Genomic DNA, 20,518 nt, shown 5'->3' with positions numbered 1-20,518 from the left:
TTAGAAAATATTTGGATGCCAAAATAACTGTATGGGCTAAGATGCAAGGGTGGCAGGTGAGCATTGTTTACAGTCTCGGTGGTTACATCAGATATCGTGTGTGACAGGTGTGTGTGTGTGTGTTGGTACTGTAGTCATAGTCGGAGATCTATTCATGCTCTTTATAGCACACCATAATGCAATAATGCTGCTTTCCCTGCTCCCAAATAAACTGAGCATTACCACGTATTAAAGTCAGACATCCCTGAAGGCCCTGTATGTGTCCATCCACTTGTAAACGTCGACTATATTTAGCCATGTAGGATCTTTGCTCAGCTCAGTCTGTCTAAAAGCAGAGATCGAAAAGCCAACACCCTTTGTCTGACATAGTGCCCACTTGGAGCCATCCATCCAACACGCGTGCAGAGGAGCTCTTTTGTTGCTCTCTTTTTGAAGTCTACTCCAGAACTGGTAGAAACCCTCATCACACAAGAGATCCAAGCCTCCACCTGCACTTCGAATCAGATTTAACATCCGTCTGATCCCTTATCCGGAGAAAGAATTCCTCTCTTTCCTCGCAGAAGATAATTGAGCATGAGGTGCAATTTTATGGGCCATGAGCCAAAATCCTGCCAGGGACACGAGTCGAGTGATGGAAGCATATTTAGCAGGCAAAGGGGCATGAATCTGATTCCTGGCAAGCATCCAACTGCAGGACATTATTCACATGATCACTGCCGGCTGGGGTGATGAAGCTCAAACTTAAAACATAATCATGTAACACCTTTGGAATATCTGTCAATGAAATACAACATCAAAACTAATTCCTTCCTAGTCAGTAAAATACTTCAATTTAAGATTTCACATCACTTTAAAGGGTTCTTCCAAATGTCTCATAGCCGCAAAGCAGGGGCTAAAACAGAAATACTTTCCCTCCATTCCCTCTGTAACACCAAGGTGCTATATTTTACTGTCACCACAGAGCAGTCATTATTCACACTGCAGGTAGTAGCAGGTCAACAGCTGTTCATAGCACAGTAAAGTATGATAATCTCACCTGCCCAAGGTCCAGGGTAACGTTCACCTCATTGTAGTTTACTCCCCTGGAGAGAGGAGGACTCTGCCACCACCGCTCTGTCCCATCAATGGCGTTGGACACCGGGTAGGCTTTGTTTGGGTCATCAGATTTGCAGTAGTCACAAAATTGACCCTGAATGGTGTCAAATTGCTGCTATTTAGAAACACTCACAACCAAATGGTCACAGCAAACTGCATGCACATTTCACATTGAATGAAGGCACTAACTAACCTACACCAAAATATGAAAAAATATTAGCACCAATAATGCAAGTCCTTTCATTGTCAGACTGGTGTTTTTACACCAGTATGTAGGGCACTACAGAAAAAGTCGTGAGGGTGGCAAGACCACTGTTGAAAGAGAATTTCCTTTTGAAAACTTGGGACTCAACAACAATGGTGTAAAACTATTTTTGGCAGTTGTACAACTTGGTCAGGGAAGAGTTGTCAGGGTTCCCCGGAGCGCTCTAAACCTTTACAAAGACGCAGAAGCCATTTAGAATTCACAATCTTTAACAAAATTTAACAAAATAGCTCATTGTTAAATCTAACATCGTGTTCAATTTCATACCAGACGACAATATAATTTCTACTGAAGTGCAAGTATAGTGCCACTTTTACGCACGGACAGAACGCTGTATTTAGTAAGATTGCATCTAGTTCCCATATTATTTTCTCACCTGTATATTTTGAGTAGGAGGTCCATGAGTCGGTCCCCCGACGATTTTACAGTATAATTCATATTTCGCTCTCCCAGCCTCATCCTGCCCACAGGTTGCTGTTGCAGAGATACGGGATCCTTCAGCGAGGTTGAAATACGGAGGACTCAAACTAAAACCTATCACGCTATCAGAAGAGGCTTGTCCGTCTGTATCCCTGAAAAGTAAACTCGAAAAAGTAAAAAGTACAGCGAGGAGATGAGCTCCTCTCATCCCTCTCGCCATGTTCCACAGTAGTGATCCCTGTAGATGCTGAGAGCAACCCACAGTGTGCAGGTCTTGTCATCTATAGATGTCCATGAAATGCGCCTAATGGGTTGCGCGAATTACGCGTGAGGCTCTTTCAACAGGACGACACGTCCTCTAATTTCAAACAAAGCTTTAAGTTGATCCTCTGCTGTTGACGGTGATAAGCTCTCTCTGTCGGAAGCATATTTCCAGGCGAATAACGCCAGCTCTTCGTCTCCTTCACCAAACTGTGCGCCACACTGGAGCTATCAGGTGTCAGGCTGACGATGGTCTGAGCTCGACGCTAATCCTGCGTGTTGGGCCAAAGGTCCCCTATCACAGTTTACACAGCGTTGCCCAGCAGCAGCTTCTTTTATCATCTTCTTTGCTCATAATAATAATAATAATAATAATAATAATGATGATACGAAACCCTCTTACCTAGGCTATTACTAAAAAAAGGGTTAGGTTTAAGTGTTTTATTTGCTTAATGAGACTTTGAGGAAAACGTTATTGTATTGCACTTTGAGTTTTGTTTTCGAAATGTAAAGTGCTTTATAAATAACATTTATTATTTTACAGTATTCTTCTGACACTTATGAGTCAATCTGAACAGGTTTCTATTTTATAAACATAAATACAAAGGAAAAAAATCGTGTCCAAACCCAAACAGAAATATTAGATTTGGAATATTAAACTAAATTGTTATAAATATGGTAGCTGATGAAGACAGCTGAATGAACATTTCTGCATAATATAGACTATAATAGTATTTTAGACCGTTTATACGGTTTTAACAGTAATACTTCTTCAGAAGAACACCCAAAACTAATTTTCCTCAAACTTACGAAGGGTCCCACTTGTAGTTTGTTGTTTTTTTGTTTGTTTTTTGATGGGGTGTAAACATTATTGATCCTTTTAAAATTGTCCTGTGGCGATCTCTAGTGGAGCTCACGGCCATTACATGAAATTCACTAGTGACGTGTGTTGGGTTTTTTGTTAGATTTTTTTTTTTATGTTGCGCACGCGCACATTCACTCAAATCCAGTCTTTGCTTAAATCCCAGGTTTTATATTTCGACCTCTGTAACAAGAGCTGCTATAGCCTACTGAGTTACAACTAAGACGACTCATGTTCTGTGTTGTTGTGCATTATTGTTCAGGTTGACTGTCCTAAAAGGATTCTCAATAAAATCAGATAATTGTGACATTCGTAAGCAGCTGTTTTTGTTTGGGCTAGAGTGCCTATAGAGTACTCTAGTTTGGGCAAAATAAAAACTAAAGCACGGCAACTTGTGTTTCTTATATTGGTAACCTAGACAACAATAATTACGAGCCGTGAGTCACTTGCAGGAGGGTTTCCGCGTCTCAGGATAGTTGCCATTCTTTTAACTTGGCTGGCTGCTTTCTGGGACGCATGTGTCAGAGATGAGGGAGTGATAAGCAAACAGGAACTTGTTATACAGTAACATAGGCAGGATAAACGAAACAAGACTGGCGAGGACCGCGGATTGAATCTGTTGTTTGATAATAACAGGACTCCGAATGGAGCCCACAAATCTACAGGTAGGATGAATACATGCATCAGTGGAAGTCCCCTGTTTGTCTGTGGAGAAGCGATAGGAACAAATCCACCGTGTGTCATAGACTCATAGCCTAATCCATGAATGTAGTCTGACGGGATTCATTGTGACAGTTTAGTTGTATCGAAACAGACATTTCAAATGTACGTGTGTACTGTGTAGTTATTTATTTCCTCGTATGTTACTTAACTGTAGCCCAGAACAAGAGTGTCGTAGAATGAGTGCAAAACATTGTTGTGACAACAATGTTTTGCACTGCAAGAGCTGACTGAACTCTGTCATTGACCAACTATGTTTTCACATTGAGTCTACAGATTCAATGGCAGTCTGTGAAATATCATTCATTCACATTTAATTAAATGATTTAAGCAGATAATGTGGACAATTGATAAATGATAGTTGTAGTTCAAGTATTACCATCTATCTATCTATCTATCTATCTATCTATCTATCTATCTATCTATCTATCTATGTCTATCTATCTATCTATCTATCTATCTATCTATGTCTATCTATCTATATGTCTATCTATCTATCTATCTATCTATCTATCTATCTATCTATCTATCTATCTATCTGTCTATATGTCTATCTATCTATCATTCTGATTGAGAATGTACTCTATATGAAGGCAAAGCTGTTATGTCTATGAGGTGAGTACAGCTACAGCCTACTTACTTTTTTTGACTTAGTAAAGAAAAGCAGTCTGAGAACTAAATGATTAAATAGATTATAACATGAATGAAGAAAAAGTAAATCCTCCTATAGCAAAGCTGATAAAAGACATTTGTGTAATTGGCATCATTAATAACAACCACATTTCATATTGGCAAAGCAGCTCCAAGGTTGTGCATGCAGGTTCAGTGGTATTTAATGTTATTAATTACACTTGATGTTTTTTTCTGCAATGACAAGTGAAAATATCTGCTATGTACAGGGTCGCAGGGTAACTTATAGTCAGTCAATAAATTATAATATTCAGCACAAGCTCAAAGTAGAGACATTTGTGTAGATGATTATGATTTGTTGATAGGTCATATGGTACTCACTGCCATTTGTTATAACAACACAGCCCCATATTACTTTTGTTTCAGCTGAAGCAGATTGATGCAGCATCGGACCTAAAATGCTACAAAGTTACAAGGTTTTGGGTTCACATGCACTCTTTCATGTAGCGATTTCATTTATCATTCATTTAGAAAGCTATTGCTGTAGCACAGAAGGCCTCACAGGAGGACCAGGCTGGGAACTATGAAGAGGCCATCCGCTCTTACCAACATGCAGTCAAGTATTTTCTGCACATCGTAAAACGTGAGTCACCATAACTGGAACCATAATGCATCTCATGTCACACTTACATACCACATCTACATAAATTATGACATATCAGGTCATCTTTATTGTCTGCATATCAATGCCAGGTGGACAATAAACAATATTTTTGGTTGTGTATATGTGCCAGTATTCATTTCTAACATTTCTTTCATGTGTTATGATAGGTTGTTTATAAGATGTCTGTTACAAGAATGAATAACTTTGCAGAATGCTATTAAAGAAAAATATTCTCCTTCCCTTTAGGTGAACCTCAAGGTAAAGATGGCAACCAGAAGATCAGGGATAAATGCAAACAGTACCTGGACAGAGTGGAAGAACTACAGCAGTACCTTGTGAATAAAGAGGTTGTTACAGAGATTAAATACAGTCACCGGACACTTCATTAGGTACACCTGTGCAATCTAATTCAATCCAATACAACAGCTCTACCATAAATACTACTTTTTTGAAGTCTATACATTCTCAGTTTTGACATTGTCAAAAAGGTGATAATTCTACTTTATGTTTATTATTGAGATTGTACTAATTGGTGGTGGTGAACTGGGTGAATTATATTGAATGGTGGTCCTAATATTGTGCCCCTCTCATGTATGTTAATGGAGTGAACAAAAAAATAGGAACACCATTCAATATAATGCACCTTGGTCCACCACCATCGCCCACTATGACCTCAATACTAAACATAAAGCAGAATTATCACCTTCTTGACAATGTCAACAAAAACTGAAAATGTATACATTTCAAAAAAGTAGAATTTATGGAAGATCTGTTGTATTGGATTGAATTAGATTTCACAGGTGTACCTAATGAAGTGGCCGGTGACTGTACATATACAATACATATGTGGACATCAGGGGCGATTCTAGGATCAGACCTTTAGGGGGGCTCAGCTTCTAATGAGAATTTGACATGCAATGCCCTGCAAGTGTGCTTGAGCACCCATAAAAGGCTCTAAAGTCGCCCCTGGTGGACATCATTTTCTATGGCGATAAAATCAGAATCTATTATGAGTCAAAGCTGTGTGGGTGTGCTGCAGCATGAGTGACTGCTTCTTTCAAAAAATATTTAAACCTAATTCAAGAGAAAGTGTCAGACAAATTGGCAGATAATTCGAAATAGGGTGGATTAGGTATTATAGAACAGACACCACACAACAAGCTACATGAGCTGCAAAACAGACCATAGAACTGCAAAATATTCAAAATATAGACGATACAACATGTTGATGTACGTTTTCGTGATATTTGCCTTATAAAACCATAGACTGGCACTGTTCTGATCACTGTTCATCCTGGCTCTGAAGGAGGCTGCGTCTTGACGTCATCACATACCGTACACGCCAGTGTCGACTTTTCAATGCGGAAGTTCCCTCCTCGATCCTCCTCGGGAACGATCTAAACAACGAAAACAGGTCTAAGAAAATCCTACATTTTGAAGTTAACAGTCTACTGGCGAGGCTAGAGTCTAAACCAAAGTGTTTAAAAGTTGTCAACTCACTGCGGTGCTACATTCGTTTCGACTATTGGACAAGTGATCGGCCCTTATGGCTACCAACAATAATTTACAGGTAAGTTGAGGACCAACCCTAGAGCTGGCTAAAACGTGTAAATAAGCTAACAAAGTTGTTCACGTCAACGACTAAAACTACAAAGTGACCTTAGTTGTTTAATCTGAAACGTCTGGTCCTATTTTTATCGGTTGCCTTTCTGGAGAAATGTTTCCCGAAGATGTAAAGCGACGTAACATTTGCATCATTAGCTGCTAACTAGCCGTGTTAGCTCACTTTGCGTTAGCTATCCAAGGCTTTAATTCGACAGTTAACGTGTGAACAACAAAATGACCACCAAAAGCCTACAATATGGCGTATATATAAGGGAAAAGCTCATGTTTCCCATCCCAACAGTACACGGAGTTCTGCCAGTTGTTGTATAACATCACGGTGAGCTTTTATTAACTTGACAAAACAGCTAATGAGATTAGCGCTGTTTGCCTGCTTGTTGCATTTGGTCTCTACAAGGACATCCACGTCAAAAATAAAGCAGAACTGTTGCCTTATATTCTGTAGATTGTCTTACAACTTCAAATTGTGTTCTAATTGTGTTTTATGTATATATATAGGTCACCAAAAGGAAGTGAAAGCAAGTGCATTCAGGCACTCATAGTGTGCGTCGTGTCATCACACGGGATGCGTGACATATAAAGTTACATTTTAGCTGCATATAGAAATACCACTGACACAACGATTGAAGTATGTGTCCCTTATTTCAGACTTAGGATGTACCTCAGTTCCGATATTGATACTAATATCTGGGCGTTGTATATCGGCCGATACCGAGTACAGTGCTTTTAATTAATAACACATGCCTCACTCTGTGGAAGAGACTGGGATCAGTCTTGTATGTTTAAGACAACATCAGGCTTGACTTATACATTGTTATCCTAACTTTGTAAAACAAAATGCAACAAATAAATACAGATAAAAAATTGACAGTTGTTGTTTGTCAAAGTACGGGTGTCCCATACCTGATCCAGCTATTTGAGTCAGTATCCAACTGATATTGGTATCGGTGCATCTCTGTTTTAAGTTATTTCATAATCGTATCTCATTAAATTTACTTTGCATAGGTTGGTTTAGGCATCTTCAATTTTTTACATGTCTATTTCATCTGTCTTATGAACGGTACAATATAACAAACATTGTTCTGTCTTTTTATTTTCAGAAAGCCATTGATCTTGCCAGCAAGGCAGCTCAAGAGGATAAAGCTCAGAACTACGATGAGGCTCTGCGTCTGTACCAAGCTGCTGTTCAGTACTTTCTTCATGTAGTGAAATGTAAGTCATTAGACGGCACATTGGCATTAAGTGTACTGTGTCTGCAATCTGATGACAACAGCTGTTTGCCCAAATAGGAGTCGAATATGATATTCACGTCATCCCTCTTGAAATGGCGGTAGCTTGTTGTAGGTCTAATTACATATGGCCTCAAATTTCTCAAAGTGACAAGAAAGTCATTGTGTACACTGTCATGAAAGCTATGATAGTGAGAGTACTGAAAAGAAATGTTTGATACCAATTAATTTTTTTTTGTTAATAGCACTGTCGCTTCATATACCAAATGCTAAAAGGAGGGTGATGTGCTTCTGAAAACAAATACTCAAGCCTGAAATAATTTCTGAGCACCTTTTTTTTTTTTTTTATTCCCTACAGATGAAGCCCAGGGTGACAAAGCAAAACAGAGTATCCGGGCAAAATGTGCTGAGTACTTGGACAGAGCAGAGAAGTTGAAAGAGTATCTAAAGAAGAAAGAGAAAGCTCCTCCCGCTAAGCCTGTCAAAGAGTCACAGTCTGATGACAAAGGGTATGTTTGTGGGTGGGGCAGTCGGATATGTCTGCTGATTCAGATCTGAAGGAAAATCAGTGTTCCTTATGACATATTGAAAAAAATAATCAAAGTTACATATTTGTTTTATAATATTATGTTTGTGTGCCCAGGAATGAAAGTGATGAAGGTGATGATCCAGAGAAAAAGAAGTTCCAAAATCAGCTCTCCGGTTAGTAAATTTTTATTAGGACTACTGCGGGCTTAAAATAGTGGTGACATAAAATTTCACGATTTCTTGTGATTTACATGCTAACTGCGAATATCTCAATAAAAACTCAGCATTTTGTTGTTCCAGGTGCGATTGTTATGGAGAAGCCAAACATCAAGTGGAATGATGTTGCTGGTTTAGAGGGAGCCAAAGAGGCACTGAAAGAAGCTGTCATTCTTCCAATCAAATTCCCCCACCTTTTCACAGGTACTTAATCTAATAGACCTAAATAGGAAGGTCAGCCCATAATTGCTCTGAAATGACAGAATCAAACACGGTTTTGCTTTGAGCTGTTGTGGCAAACTGCCGAACTAACAGTGCATCACTGAGGGATTAATGATGTTTTTTGTTGACATTCCTCAACCACTAATATAGTTTAAAGTAACTATTTGTTTGACTAATAGGAAAGAGAACTCCATGGAGGGGGATCTTGCTATTTGGACCTCCAGGAACAGGAAAGTCATATCTGGCCAAAGCTGTTGCCACAGAGGCAAACAACTCAACCTTCTTCTCCATCTCCTCATCTGACCTTGTCTCCAAATGGCTGGGAGAGAGTGAAAAGTGAGTTGTATCATCAATGATGCAGAGAAACATGAGTTAAATATATAAATATGATCCAGCATGCTGCTTTTTTACTTACTCAAAGTGTCTCATCTGCTTTCTAGGCTGGTGAAGAACCTTTTTAGCCTTGCAAGAGAGCACAAGCCTTCCATCATCTTCATTGATGAGATCGACTCCCTGTGTGGCTCAAGAAGTGAGAACGAGAGTGAGGCTGCTCGCCGAATTAAGACAGAGTTCCTGGTTCAGATGCAGGGTAAGTCAGTTTTTTGTGATTGTTTTACCTCAGATAAAATGAAAATTCTTGTCTTATTTAATTTAAGATATAGTTGTTGTGGCTATGGAAACTTAAATGGCAGTTTAAGAAGAAAATTCATGTTTATGCACTGAGTAAAACTTAGTTTCAGGCCCTTTCTGTCTCCTACATTTTACTGAAATCTTTATTGTGACATAGTGAGGGACAAACAAATCTGTCCCCATAGAAACTCAAGCTGTACAGGATAAAATTATAGCTGCAGTGGGCAAATTAGAAGGCACTGATAGGCACCCTTAAAGTATTTGGTTGGTTGGTTGTTGGCTCAACATTGAGACAAATGTTATAAGGTTCCTGGCCTTTGTTTCAGACAATGGCAGTGGGTGCACTCTTTTCACAACTTCTCCCTAGCAACTCGTTTATTATTAAGTAAAGCGTAAAGAATTTAAATTTTAACTGAGCACTGAATCATATGGGACAGAAAATTACTTGTACAGCACTATAAATCAGTGCTCAGAATCAAACATTACTGCGTGACGCACTCAGAGCCACACCTTCAAACAGATGTCAGCCAAGATATGCTCTTTAACAGGTGAGAGAAAAACACCTGCTATGACATCACTGATCGAGGTGTGGCGGGAAGTGAAACTCCAACTTCAGCTTCCTCCAACTATTTTAGTTTATAGAAATGATTGAACTAAATCTAACTTCAAGTGAAAAATGTATGTAATAGAGCAACATTTCATACATTAAACATCCTTAATGGGATTCAGTTTGCAAATATATTTGGTTATATAAAATAAATTGACAAATCAAGTGGATGGAATCAAAAAGATTATCAGTCCCTTATATAAAGATAAAATATGTAAAGCTACTGTAGATCCTGAAACATCTCATCCTATGATTACTTTAGTTTGCAGTAAGGCTGCTCAATTAAGCCAAATTTGATTGTGATTATGATTTTGGGACCAAACGATCTCAAAGATAATAAAATCGGGGGGAAATGATTTTTTGTCATTTTCTGTTGTGCAGCATTGTATAGAAACAGTCTGCAAAAAGCCGCACATGCGTATTTCCATCCCTCCCCCACAGCATGAACTGTACAGCTGCCAACACTCCCGTTTTCCCCAGGTTTCTCCCGTATTTTAGACCCATCTCCCCCCTCCCATTTTGTCTTTTCTCCCGGGAATCTACCGTAATTTTACAAGCCCCAACTTTGTTTGTTAATAATAATGAGAAGTGCTCAATAACAAAGATTTTATTTTGAAAGCTTAGACCGGAAGGCACTGGAAGCCACCGGAAGCCGCAGCAGCTCCATTAGTTTGACAGAAGCTGAAACACACAGCGAAATGTTTTAACTGTAAATAAAAGTGCACACAGCCTGCGTCAGACAATGCTGAGTTTACTGACCAGGATGTGTTGTGTGAACTATCGTCATCTTAACCCGCTCAGCACTAATGTCCCTGCACATTTTCTGCTGTGTGTTGCGTTAAGCGACAGATAAAAGGCTGCTGGTTGGAGGGAAAATTAATTAAGCCGAATGTCCAATAAATGCAGCATGTTTCAAAAAAAAACATTTTTACAATCGTGATTTAAATTTTGACCCAAATAATTGTGATTATGATTTTTTTCCATAATCAAGCAGCCCTGGTTTGCAGATGACTAACTTAACAGTCACCACACATTAAATATGTGGCAGATGCTGTGTTAAATATCATTTCTGCTATTTATTTATTTAATTTCAATAAAGTGTATTCATTTTACGTGAGGTGGCACACATCAGCAGTAAAACACTGCAGGGAAACCCAGAAGTAACAAATTTGTGATCAAGTTTGAATATTAATGTTTTAACATACAGACAGGTTTGATGTCAGATGGCTTATATTTGTCTGTTTGAGTTACAGTATGTTTCATAAGTGTTACATGTGATGTAACATGTAGTCATGAATCTGTAGCAAGCTGGAGAGCTAGAGGGGCCATCATGTGTCAGTGAGATAGTTTTTACCCTGACCTTTACTATCTTTTTTTTTTTTTTTTTTGAAGGTGTGGGGAATGACAATGAAGGAGTCCTGGTACTCGGGGCAACAAACATCCCATGGACCCTAGACTCTGCCATCAGGAGAAGGTACTTGTTATTAGTTGATGAACACTTGTTGTGACCATGTTGTCTTTCACTTATGCTCACTGTACATCAATGCTACCACTTCATCAGATTTGAAAAGAGGATCTACATCCCGCTGCCCGAAGAGCATGCCCGCTCCTTCATGTTCAAGCTCCATCTGGGCTCCACCGCCACCATTCTCACTGAGTCTGACTTTGTCACACTGGGCAAGAAAACAGATGGATACTCTGGTGCGGATGTCAGTATCATTGTCAGAGACGCTCTAATGCAGCCGGTCAGAAAGGTCCAGTCAGCAACACACTTCAAACGGGTACGCCTTTTTACACATCTGTCACTGGTTTATGCTCTATGTGTCATTGCTCACTATGACTAATTGTCACTTTTGTTTCCTTTCCTTTTTGTTTTGAATTAATTTTGGTTCACAAGGTACGAGGGCCATCGAGATCTGACCCCAACGTTATTGTAGATGACCTCTTGACTCCTTGCTCACCTGGGGATCCCCAGGCAATTGAAATGACGTGGATGGAGGTCCCTGGGGAAAAGCTCTTGGAACCTGTAGTTTGCATGGTAAGGATATAAAACTACTATATTTTGCCTACATTTCTATGTTAATATACCTGCATATAAAAAGTTTTAATTTTTTTTTTCTTCTTTTCAGTCTGACATGCTGAGGTCTCTGTCCAACACCAAGCCAACAGTTAATGAACAAGATCTGGACAAACTGAAAAAATTCACAGAGGACTTTGGACAAGAAGGCTAGGCAGGATGTTTGAAGCAAGCCAAACCAAAGCAAAGGAAATGCGATTGTCTCTCTTTACTGTCCTAGTCCCTTTTTCTCTCTCTGTCTCATCCTAACTATCCATCAAGCCTTGTGGTTTATCATATGTGGATAAGATTACTGCTCTGTTTTGCCAGTCTGATAACCACAGAAAGGGTAGAAGACTTAGTCTTATTTGATATTCACCACTGTCCAAAGAAGAATGGAAACAATATGTGGAATTAAGAGGGTTGTTTGAATCATGCATTAAAGGTATTGCGGAGGAAAAAATACCCAAGAAACTTGGTAAAACTAAAAGCAGGCATACAACACATTTTAGATTAGGCCATTTAAATAAAAATAATTTATTTTGTTAGGACTAGCTCTTGTGTCCTTATTTTCCAGTCAGGGCACATCGCTGGACTAATAAATGCCCCTTATATCTTCTCTATTTTGTATTATGGAAAAAACAAGCATTTTATAATGTATACTGTATTTTGTGGAATGTGTTATTCTAAGGCTGCATAGGCTGGGGAGGTGAAACTGGGCATGAGTTCATTAGATTCATTATGCTAAAATATGTATTCATGGTCTCAAGGTGATGGACATTATAGTTTTGAGACAGGGATACTCAGGATGGGAACTGTATTAGGCACTGGGGCAATTTTGGATTGTCATGTCAATTCAGTTTCCTAACAAATGACAATTATATGGTTTTTACTGTCATTTGAATTCTACACAGCTATTAGGATGGATCACCAAAGGTGCCAGACCATTATTTTATCATTTTCAAGGACTCAATAGCTTTCAAATACTTTCTCACTTTGGCTCATGGGTTTCTTTTTCACAGCATACTGTACATATTGTTCATTTTTATCCACAGGCTTTGCTGATCATTCTTAACCACAAAAAAAATTAAGCCTTATATATAAAGAGATCACTGAGAATTAGGTTAAAGACTGGTGATTAAAGTTGGACACTGATGGCTCAGAAGGAGGGATCATCTTTTTGTACATTTAACAACATAGGCATGGATCTGAAAGCATGAACTTTATGTAGCCATAAGTGGCGATGTGCACAATGTGCCTTCTCGAAAAGCTGCAAGATTATTTTTATTGGTTTATCTCTGAATTGGTTGTGATGCTTAGATATGGAGTGCATTGTCACTACAGTTGAGAAATGTATTATACTTGCACATTTCATGTATTCTCTTTTTAAGATTGTACACAATTGTACTCTCCTAGGGCTTGCAAACTCTGAGTTTTGATGGGGAACATTTTTTTTTTTACTGTATATGTCTATACATATAACTTAGTCTATTCTTGAGCATTTTCTTTGTCAAGAGGTCACCCATGCATACGATTTTCTTCTGTTTCGTTTCCATAATGTAAATAAAAGTCATAGCTACGTTAAGAAAAGGTGTTTACTTTTTTTTTTTAAATAACAAATTCATCATTGATTCTATTTATACTAGAGATGTGGGTCCATGATGAAAAGCTGCACTATTGTCCACTGTCCTAGTTATCAGTATACATACGTCGGTTGGGTGTGAAGGGAGGTGTAGCTAACTGACACGGATACGACGAATGAGGAAGCGACGTATTGCATTGTGGGAGTTGTGGTTCATGGGTACTTCAGGGCTTTGGGATTCCATAGAGACACTGGGTTTAAGAACTACAAGTACCAAGTACGGCCGTTAGACGTCCGTTTACAGTGCACAGTTCGATTTGTTTTGGTTTATGCAGACTGTGCTTTGTCCCGGGGAGCCAAGGTCCATAGCATAACTTAAACCTGGCCTTTACACACCTTTGACTCACTGCCAAACCCTGAAACAACTCCTCCTCCGAGGTCTGCGTTTCACAACCCTCTTTTCCAGGGCCGCCGCCTCCCTCGTAGCTCCGTTATTGGACCCCAGAAGCTGGCCTGCTAGTTAGCAAACAAGCTAACGACTGCCAGATTTCACCCATGTCCTCTGAAGAAGCGCTGAGCTCAACGATCACGGATTGGCTTTTCATCAATTCCTGGTGGCTTCTCCTGCCATTCATCATGCTTCTTGTAGTTGCTGCCTTTATTGTTGCCTTCGTGTTGCTGTTATACATGATATCGCCTCTTATTAGTCCGAAACCTCTGAAATTGAACGGGGCCCACGTCGTGGTAAGTGCACCAGAGTGCTACTTCACTACTTAGGTCGGTAACGGTAGCTAATCTTAATTTATCACTATAGCTAAGCTTTAGGTATTCAGATAGCTGGGTTTACGTTGTAAGACTAGGTTGCATAGTCTTACAAGCACTAATTTAACAGTAAATAACCATTAAAACTTTTTGACGGTAAAATGTATTTTCTGTGTGCCCTAATTCTTAACGGTCGTCAACTGTCAGATGAGTGACACACCCACATAAATGTGTTAAATAACATTTAATTTAACAACTTAAACTAACTCACTGTATGGATTGTTAGGTGCTCATTTGTGCTAAAGCTGCCTAAGACAGCTGCCTTGAGTAAACCAATCACACTTTGATGAATGTATAATGTTATTTTTTTTGTTGTTGAAACTGGATTAGACAGGCGTTCATTCAACTTTCATTTAACTTTGTGGTGATAATCTTACATCCTTCTTAATGACCATGAATCAACATCTGTTGCCTCATGTTTAACTTTGTGGTGATAAGCTTACATCCTTCTTAATGACCATGAATCAACATCTGTTGACTCTTTCAACAAAAAGTGACCATTAATGATCTGTGGTATTAGACTGCATGATAGTTTTAGCTCTGTGTAGTTACTACATGAACTGTCCACTGAGTTCATTTCATAACACATAATGCATGAATAATTTAAATTGAAAATAAATAACTAAATATAATAGCATTTGCATTTTATTTGCCGCCAGAGTTTATGGCACAGCCACTCTATATTTGACCTCTGATCAATGATCTTTTTCAACATTTCAATGTTCAGGTGACAGGAGGATCAAGTGGGATTGGGAAATGCATCGCAATTGAGTGCTACAGACAAGGAGCTTTCATTACTTTGGTGGCTCGAGATGAGGTCAGTGGAAACCATATTTAACCAGTCATTCTTGTCTATCTTAGTCCTAACCTGTTTGTTATTTTAGGAGTTAATGTCAAACATTGTTGCAGCATATTTTAAAAAATGAATCTGCTCCATGTCAAATGAAGGATTATCTCAAGATTATTTCTCCTCTGAAGTAGAAAACTTACTGTACTCTGTGGTAATACATGTACCTGCACATGAGCATTAATGTCCTGATGATTTCTTACATTTTAATGCAATTTTAAAGGAGTAACATGGCATAGGAGATTAAACATGCAGTTTTTCCCTCCTGTAGGCTAAATTGCTTCAAGCAAAGAAAGAGCTGGAGAAATATGCCATCAATGACAAACAGGTATGTGGCTTAAGCATGTATTTTTCTGAAAAAGACCTATGTTTGAGACCTTTCACTTTGTATGAGTGTATTGTTGCTCACACAGATGTGATTTAGATTATATAACATCTTCTACAATTTTCTTTCTCAGGTGGTGCTCTGCATATCAGTGGATGTTTCCAGTGATTATAGCCAGGTGGAAAGTGTAATAAAACAGGTAACATTATCCTCATCAACAGTGGAACATCTCAGATTGCCTTTTGATTATTTATTGCTGTTGTATTGAATTGGCTTTTTCCTTTTTGTGCAGGCTCAAGAGAAGTTGGGCCCTGTTGATATGCTTGTGAACTGCGCTGGCACGTCCTTTTCTGGAAAGTTTGAGGAAATGGAGGTAGAGCGTTTTAAAGTAGGTACCACACAGTGTAACCCAACACACAAACATGTTCAGAAGTCAATAGGCTGTTGAAATATTTTCACCGCTCCAATTTCATCTATTAACAGGAGGTAATTTTATAAATGTATTCTACTCTATTTTAAAAAGTTCTTAAGTAAAGCTATGTGTTTCCAGTGTATAATAGGATTTATATTTAAACTTTCCTGAAGATCATTTTGTTTTATTTATATATGGAAAATACAGCCTCATAACAAGATAATGTAACATCTTTTTGGCTGTCAGACCAGTGTGAGTGACAGGCTTACTTAAAAAACTTTTGTCTGATTTTATAAAAAACAATCAAGCACAAGACCAACATGTTACAGAATAGTTGCCTGAAAATACGTTATGTAATAGACATTTGCCAAGAAAGGGGGGTTGCTTGCTGTCAGTCAGAAGAGATAATTTCTATGAACCTTGGCCACATTTCCAACAGCGTATGATGGAAGTGAACTACCTGGGCAGCGTTTACCCGACACGGGCTGTCATAACCACCATGAAGGAGCGAAGAATGGGCCGAATCATGTTCGTTTCCTCCCAAGCAGGCCAGATTGGCCTCTTTGGATACACTGCCTACTCCCCATCCAAGTTTGCTCTGCGTGGCTTAGCAGAGTCGCTGCAGATGGAGGTGAGTGTTTGGCCTCTTTCGCTTCAACACCCTAATGCACACAGATTTCCACCACACACCAAGTAAATGCTTCAGCGCTAGTCAACTTAACAGTGCGTCTAGTTAAAATGTTCTAGCACATATTTAATTTGATCTCACTTTGAAGACCTTTTCTCTATAAAATGTTACTTAGTAATGTCGCCATGGTAAAATTCTTATAACATATTGAGTTAATGTAGCTGTTCTCCTTCTGTAGATAAAGCCATACAATATCTATGTGACTGTGGCCTACCCCCCTGACACAGACACCCCAGGACTGGCTGAGGAGAACAAAACAAAGGTATACATTGCATACACAGTTATAACTCTTTTCTAGCGACATTGTTCCATCTATTTTTGCACCTATTTTAATAAATTGTCGTTTCTTCATCTATCCCTATGTCTCTATCACAGCCTCTAGAAACCAAATTAATCTCTGAAACCTCTGGAGTTTGTCAACCAGACCAAGTGGCCAAAATCATAGTTCGGGATGCAGTGGTAAGACACTTTGCTTGTCTGTTACTGAGGCGACACTCTTCCTGTCCAGTTTTAGTGAGCACTTATTGAAATGATTTTGTATATTTCTCTGTTTGATCACACAGCAAGGGAACTTTAACAGCTCTGTGGGTCCTGATGGTTACATGCTGTCAGCCCTCACCTGTGGAATGTCACCTGTCACCTCCATCACAGAAGGTCTTCAGCAGGTACAGCTATGTCCATTATGTTGATCCCACTGAAAAATGAGATGATGCATCTATAATAAATGGGACTAACATTCACAAAAGCAGTGCTTGTCCAGAGTGTGGTTGATATATTTTAATTCTAACCTCCTTCTCCTGTACAGATTGTTACTATGGGATTATTTCGGACCATCGCCCTATTCTACCTGGGCAGCTTTGACAGCATTGTACGCCGCTGCATGATTCAGAGGGAGCAGTCGAAAGCAGCTGACAAGAGGGAGTAACAAACAGCCTTACCTGCTTCACAGCCCCTCCTCTCTTTCTCCCATTCCTCCTCTTCCTCCTTCACACCCTCCATTCCATCCCCTCCTCCAACCTGTGCACAACCGTAGGTGGGGAAAAGGCCAAGCTTTGAGTGTGTGTGTTTCTGATTTTAACAGGTGGGATGAAAATAAAGTGGCAGATGATTACTCTTTGCTTGTCTAGTGACACAAGCCATTTTAATTGTTCTATCCTCTCAGAGCATTCCAGTGACTTTTCAGTTTAATGTGTCCACGTGCTTCTTTTTGTGGGAGCAGCCTTACTTTAGGGGAATGAGGGCAGAATAAATATCCCGCAGGCTTATTTTAAAGTAGTAAAGCTTTATGAAGGACTGACAGATCGCAGGCCTCTCTGCTTCCACTCGCACAGTGTTGTTGTTTTTTTTTTTTACCCTCACAGAGAGGGAAAGCAGTAGATGGCCTGTCTGACCGGTTATTCCAAATATGGCTTGAAATTCTCTCCCACCAGGGGCTATAGTGAAAACCAGAATGACAGCTCTCACTTTATATCATTCTGCTGCATGTATCACGAAAACTAGGTCCACCTTTTAAAGATATTGACTGTTTTCTCCAAATAAGCCCCTACATCTCCACCACCTTGTACCACAAGTCTTTGCAGGCAAAGCACCCTCCTTTTTGACTGAATAACTTCTGTGTTTGAAACCGGTTGTGACCCTCAGTGCTTTGTTTATGCTGCGGGATGTTTTGTTTTTTGTGCTCTATGCGTGAACTAAGCTTGAACAGTTCTCTTCAGAGATATCAGAGAGAGAGAAAGAGAGAGTGTGCGATGTTTTTAATTGATTTTAAAATATAACTCGGGCAAAAACATAATTTCCAGACAATGTCCAAAAATTGCAGACGCAGTGTTAGGGTGAGGACTTACGACTGAACTGTGTGTGTCTTCGTGTGTGTGTGTTTGTGTATTTGTTTGCTGTGACTGAGCCAACCCCTGAGGAGAGAAAAGCCACTGAATTGTTATTGTCTCGGGAATTAACTCATCATATTATTTTCTCATTATCCCAGTTTATTTAAGAAAGGAAAGCAGGTACTATGGGTTGAAGCCATGAAGTTAACAGATGGATACAGGAAGAAGAAAAAAAAAAATACCAGCACAGGTGATTTGATGTTTCACTTGTGAATTTGACCAAGTATAATACACATTTTTCGTCCATTCTTTCTTTAAATGTGTTGAAAGGATGTGTATCATTTTTACATGCAGTTTTATGTGTCAGTGCACATGCTCAGCCACCCCAGTGAAGGTCCAAGTGGGATCCATAATCAGCTGGGGTGATCTGTGTCAGGTCAGGGTAAGACTTGCTGGTTCAAGTCATGTCCCTGTAGGTCTAGTGAGGGCGCTAGAGATTTGTTTTACATAAAGGCCAAAATAGTAGAGGGGCTTGCATGGAAGAGTGATCATTGTCCCTCTGATTTTGACCTGCTGTCACCTTGTTACTCACAGTTGGGACTTTGTCATTCCCTAAATGACACGATCGATTCCCTCCTGATTTCTGTCAAGCCTTGAAAAAATAAAAAGATCGTATTAACCATATGACCACCTTCTTGTTTTACAAATAGAGGGAAAGAAAGTACAATGTGAACTCTTGCAAGTCTTCCTATGGTCCATCACAAATGGGGAGAATGTACTTTAATACAAAGCATACAAATCAGAACATAGGAATATTATTTTTTTGAATACACTAATATTCGAATGCCAAAATGTGTTAAGACAATTTCTTTAGATGCAATGCATTTATTTGAGATTTATTTCGATGTTGCTGCTTTGTTGATCTTAGAGTTAGTTTGTTAAAGCTGTGGAGCGGTGTGGGGACTCATTCTAAGCCTTAAGACGTGACTACTGATAAAGCTAATGCTACAAGAATGGACCCATCCACAGATCAATGTGGCTTAAACCCACATGTGGTTTACCATTTCATTTAATATGACTTTTCAGAGTACAATGCCAACTGTTGTTTTTTTTTTGTGTATTTCGTCAATTCCAGTCTTTGTATGACAAAAAGACGCCTTACTGAAACCTAAGATATGAAAGTGAGAATGGATGACTCATGTTTGATGATGTTCTCATTTGATATTGGTTGAAGGCATACTGTCCTGCACTCAAGAGCTTTTCATAATTGTACATTTATTGCTTTCAGAAGTTCTCTTTTATCTTGGAGGTAGCAACACATAGTTGATAGAACATGTAGCCCATAAAAAAAGCAGTTTTGTTTTAACACCTTTTAAGCTATGCAAATGAAGCCTATGCTTACAATGTTTGAATATACAGTCAGGATTTGAGTTGTGTAAGTCATGCTACTTTCCCCCTATTTAATAGTGTCATCATCAGATACTTAATATGAAAATATAAGTATTGAACATGAAAGTCATAATGCACTTGTTTTGTTTGAATCTTTTTCTTGCTTTTTTTTTCTGCCAAAAAACTTAACACCTTCACCTTGTGTGCCATTGAAAGAAAATGTGAGAAGTGGAACGTTTCTTTGTCTTATTTTCTTACATGATAAACTAAATAAATACCTGTGAGAAAAAAAAAACAATCCAAAGTCCTTGTCTTTGATTTGACCATGCCTTTTTAAATTTGTGGGTGTGCTCTTGTTTTAAATTGCTCTTGGCGTCAAAGCTTTGTCACAGCCATTTCCCTCTCTGAGAAGGAATTCAGTATGGGTGAGTTAGAGGTTTTTTTGGGGAGGGCTGTGGGATTTGAAGTATTCTGTTTCAGAAGAAGAGATTTAATCTTCCATGAGGGGAATTTCCAGAGCCAAGCAGGTTTTTCAGATACACAGAAAATGATTATTTCTTCATTTATGTGTACTGTTAGAGAATATGATTAAGGCATGC

General features: G+C 39.0%; 3 protein-coding genes across 4 annotated transcripts in view; 2 read left to right on the top strand and 1 right to left on the bottom strand.

Annotated features, from left to right (window-relative positions):
• LOC128369650 (laminin subunit alpha-3-like) overlaps positions 1-2,009 on the bottom strand; it is a 51,967-nt gene extending 49,958 nt beyond the window's left edge. The window contains exons 1-2 of the mRNA XM_053330728.1: positions 1,737-2,009; positions 1,037-1,189 (exon numbers count right to left, since the gene is read on the bottom strand). Of these exons, the coding sequence (XP_053186703.1) occupies positions 1,037-1,189; positions 1,737-2,000 (417 nt within the window). The 5' untranslated portion in view covers positions 2,001-2,009. The remainder of the gene's footprint in view (positions 1-1,036; positions 1,190-1,736) is intronic.
• Positions 2,010-3,188: 1,179 nt separating this feature from the next.
• On the top strand, positions 3,189-13,612 carry vps4b (vacuolar protein sorting 4 homolog B). 2 transcript variants are annotated; one of them, XM_053329383.1, is made up of 13 exons: positions 3,189-3,568; positions 4,785-4,896; positions 5,164-5,264; positions 7,641-7,752; positions 8,128-8,278; positions 8,413-8,471; positions 8,598-8,717; positions 8,915-9,071; positions 9,176-9,324; positions 11,365-11,446; positions 11,534-11,753; positions 11,870-12,010; positions 12,102-13,612. In XM_053329383.1, exons 1-13 carry the CDS (start codon positions 3,548-3,550, stop codon positions 12,201-12,203), a joined length of 1,527 nt encoding a protein of 508 aa, XP_053185358.1. In that variant the 5' UTR covers positions 3,189-3,547; the 3' UTR covers positions 12,204-13,612. The 2 variants fall into 2 exon arrangements, with proteins under 2 accessions (XP_053185358.1, XP_053185359.1); XM_053329384.1 differs by lacking the exons at positions 3,189-3,568; positions 4,785-4,896; positions 5,164-5,264 and adding an exon at positions 6,285-6,487.
• Positions 13,613-13,953: 341 nt separating this feature from the next.
• On the top strand, positions 13,954-20,208 carry kdsr (3-ketodihydrosphingosine reductase). Its single transcript, XM_053330077.1, has 10 exons — positions 13,954-14,354; positions 15,160-15,249; positions 15,551-15,607; positions 15,738-15,803; positions 15,897-15,992; positions 16,456-16,647; positions 16,883-16,966; positions 17,080-17,163; positions 17,268-17,369; positions 17,510-20,208. The coding sequence occupies exons 1-10, from the start codon at positions 14,166-14,168 to the stop codon at positions 17,627-17,629; spliced, it is 1,080 nt and encodes a 359-aa protein (XP_053186052.1). The 5' UTR covers positions 13,954-14,165; the 3' UTR covers positions 17,630-20,208.
• The last annotated feature ends 310 nt before the right edge of the window (positions 20,209-20,518 follow it).

The sequence above is a fragment of the Scomber japonicus genome, chromosome 12, assembly GCF_027409825.1.
Source record: "Scomber japonicus isolate fScoJap1 chromosome 12, fScoJap1.pri, whole genome shotgun sequence".
NCBI classification, from domain to species: domain Eukaryota; kingdom Metazoa; phylum Chordata; class Actinopteri; order Scombriformes; family Scombridae; genus Scomber; species Scomber japonicus.
Note: the sequence above shows the minus strand (reverse complement) of the source record. Positions and strands in the feature narration are given on the sequence as shown.

Excerpts from the sequence above, each read along its gene's own strand:
- vps4b (XM_053329383.1), top strand. The coding sequence starts at position 3,548 with ATGGAGCCCACAAATCTACAG. Across the intron at positions 5,265-7,640 it reads AGTACCTTGTGAATAAAGAG|AAAGCCATTGATCTTGCCAG; the intron begins GTTGTTACAGAG and ends TTTTATTTTCAG. Across the intron at positions 12,011-12,101 it reads TGGAACCTGTAGTTTGCATG|TCTGACATGCTGAGGTCTCT; the intron begins GTAAGGATATAA and ends TCTTCTTTTCAG.
- kdsr (XM_053330077.1), top strand. The coding sequence starts at position 14,166 with ATGTCCTCTGAAGAAGCGCTGAGCTCAACGATCACGGATTGGCTTTTC. Across the intron at positions 14,355-15,159 it reads TGAACGGGGCCCACGTCGTG|GTGACAGGAGGATCAAGTGG; the intron begins GTAAGTGCACCA and ends TTCAATGTTCAG. Across the intron at positions 15,250-15,550 it reads CTTTGGTGGCTCGAGATGAG|GCTAAATTGCTTCAAGCAAA; the intron begins GTCAGTGGAAAC and ends TCCCTCCTGTAG.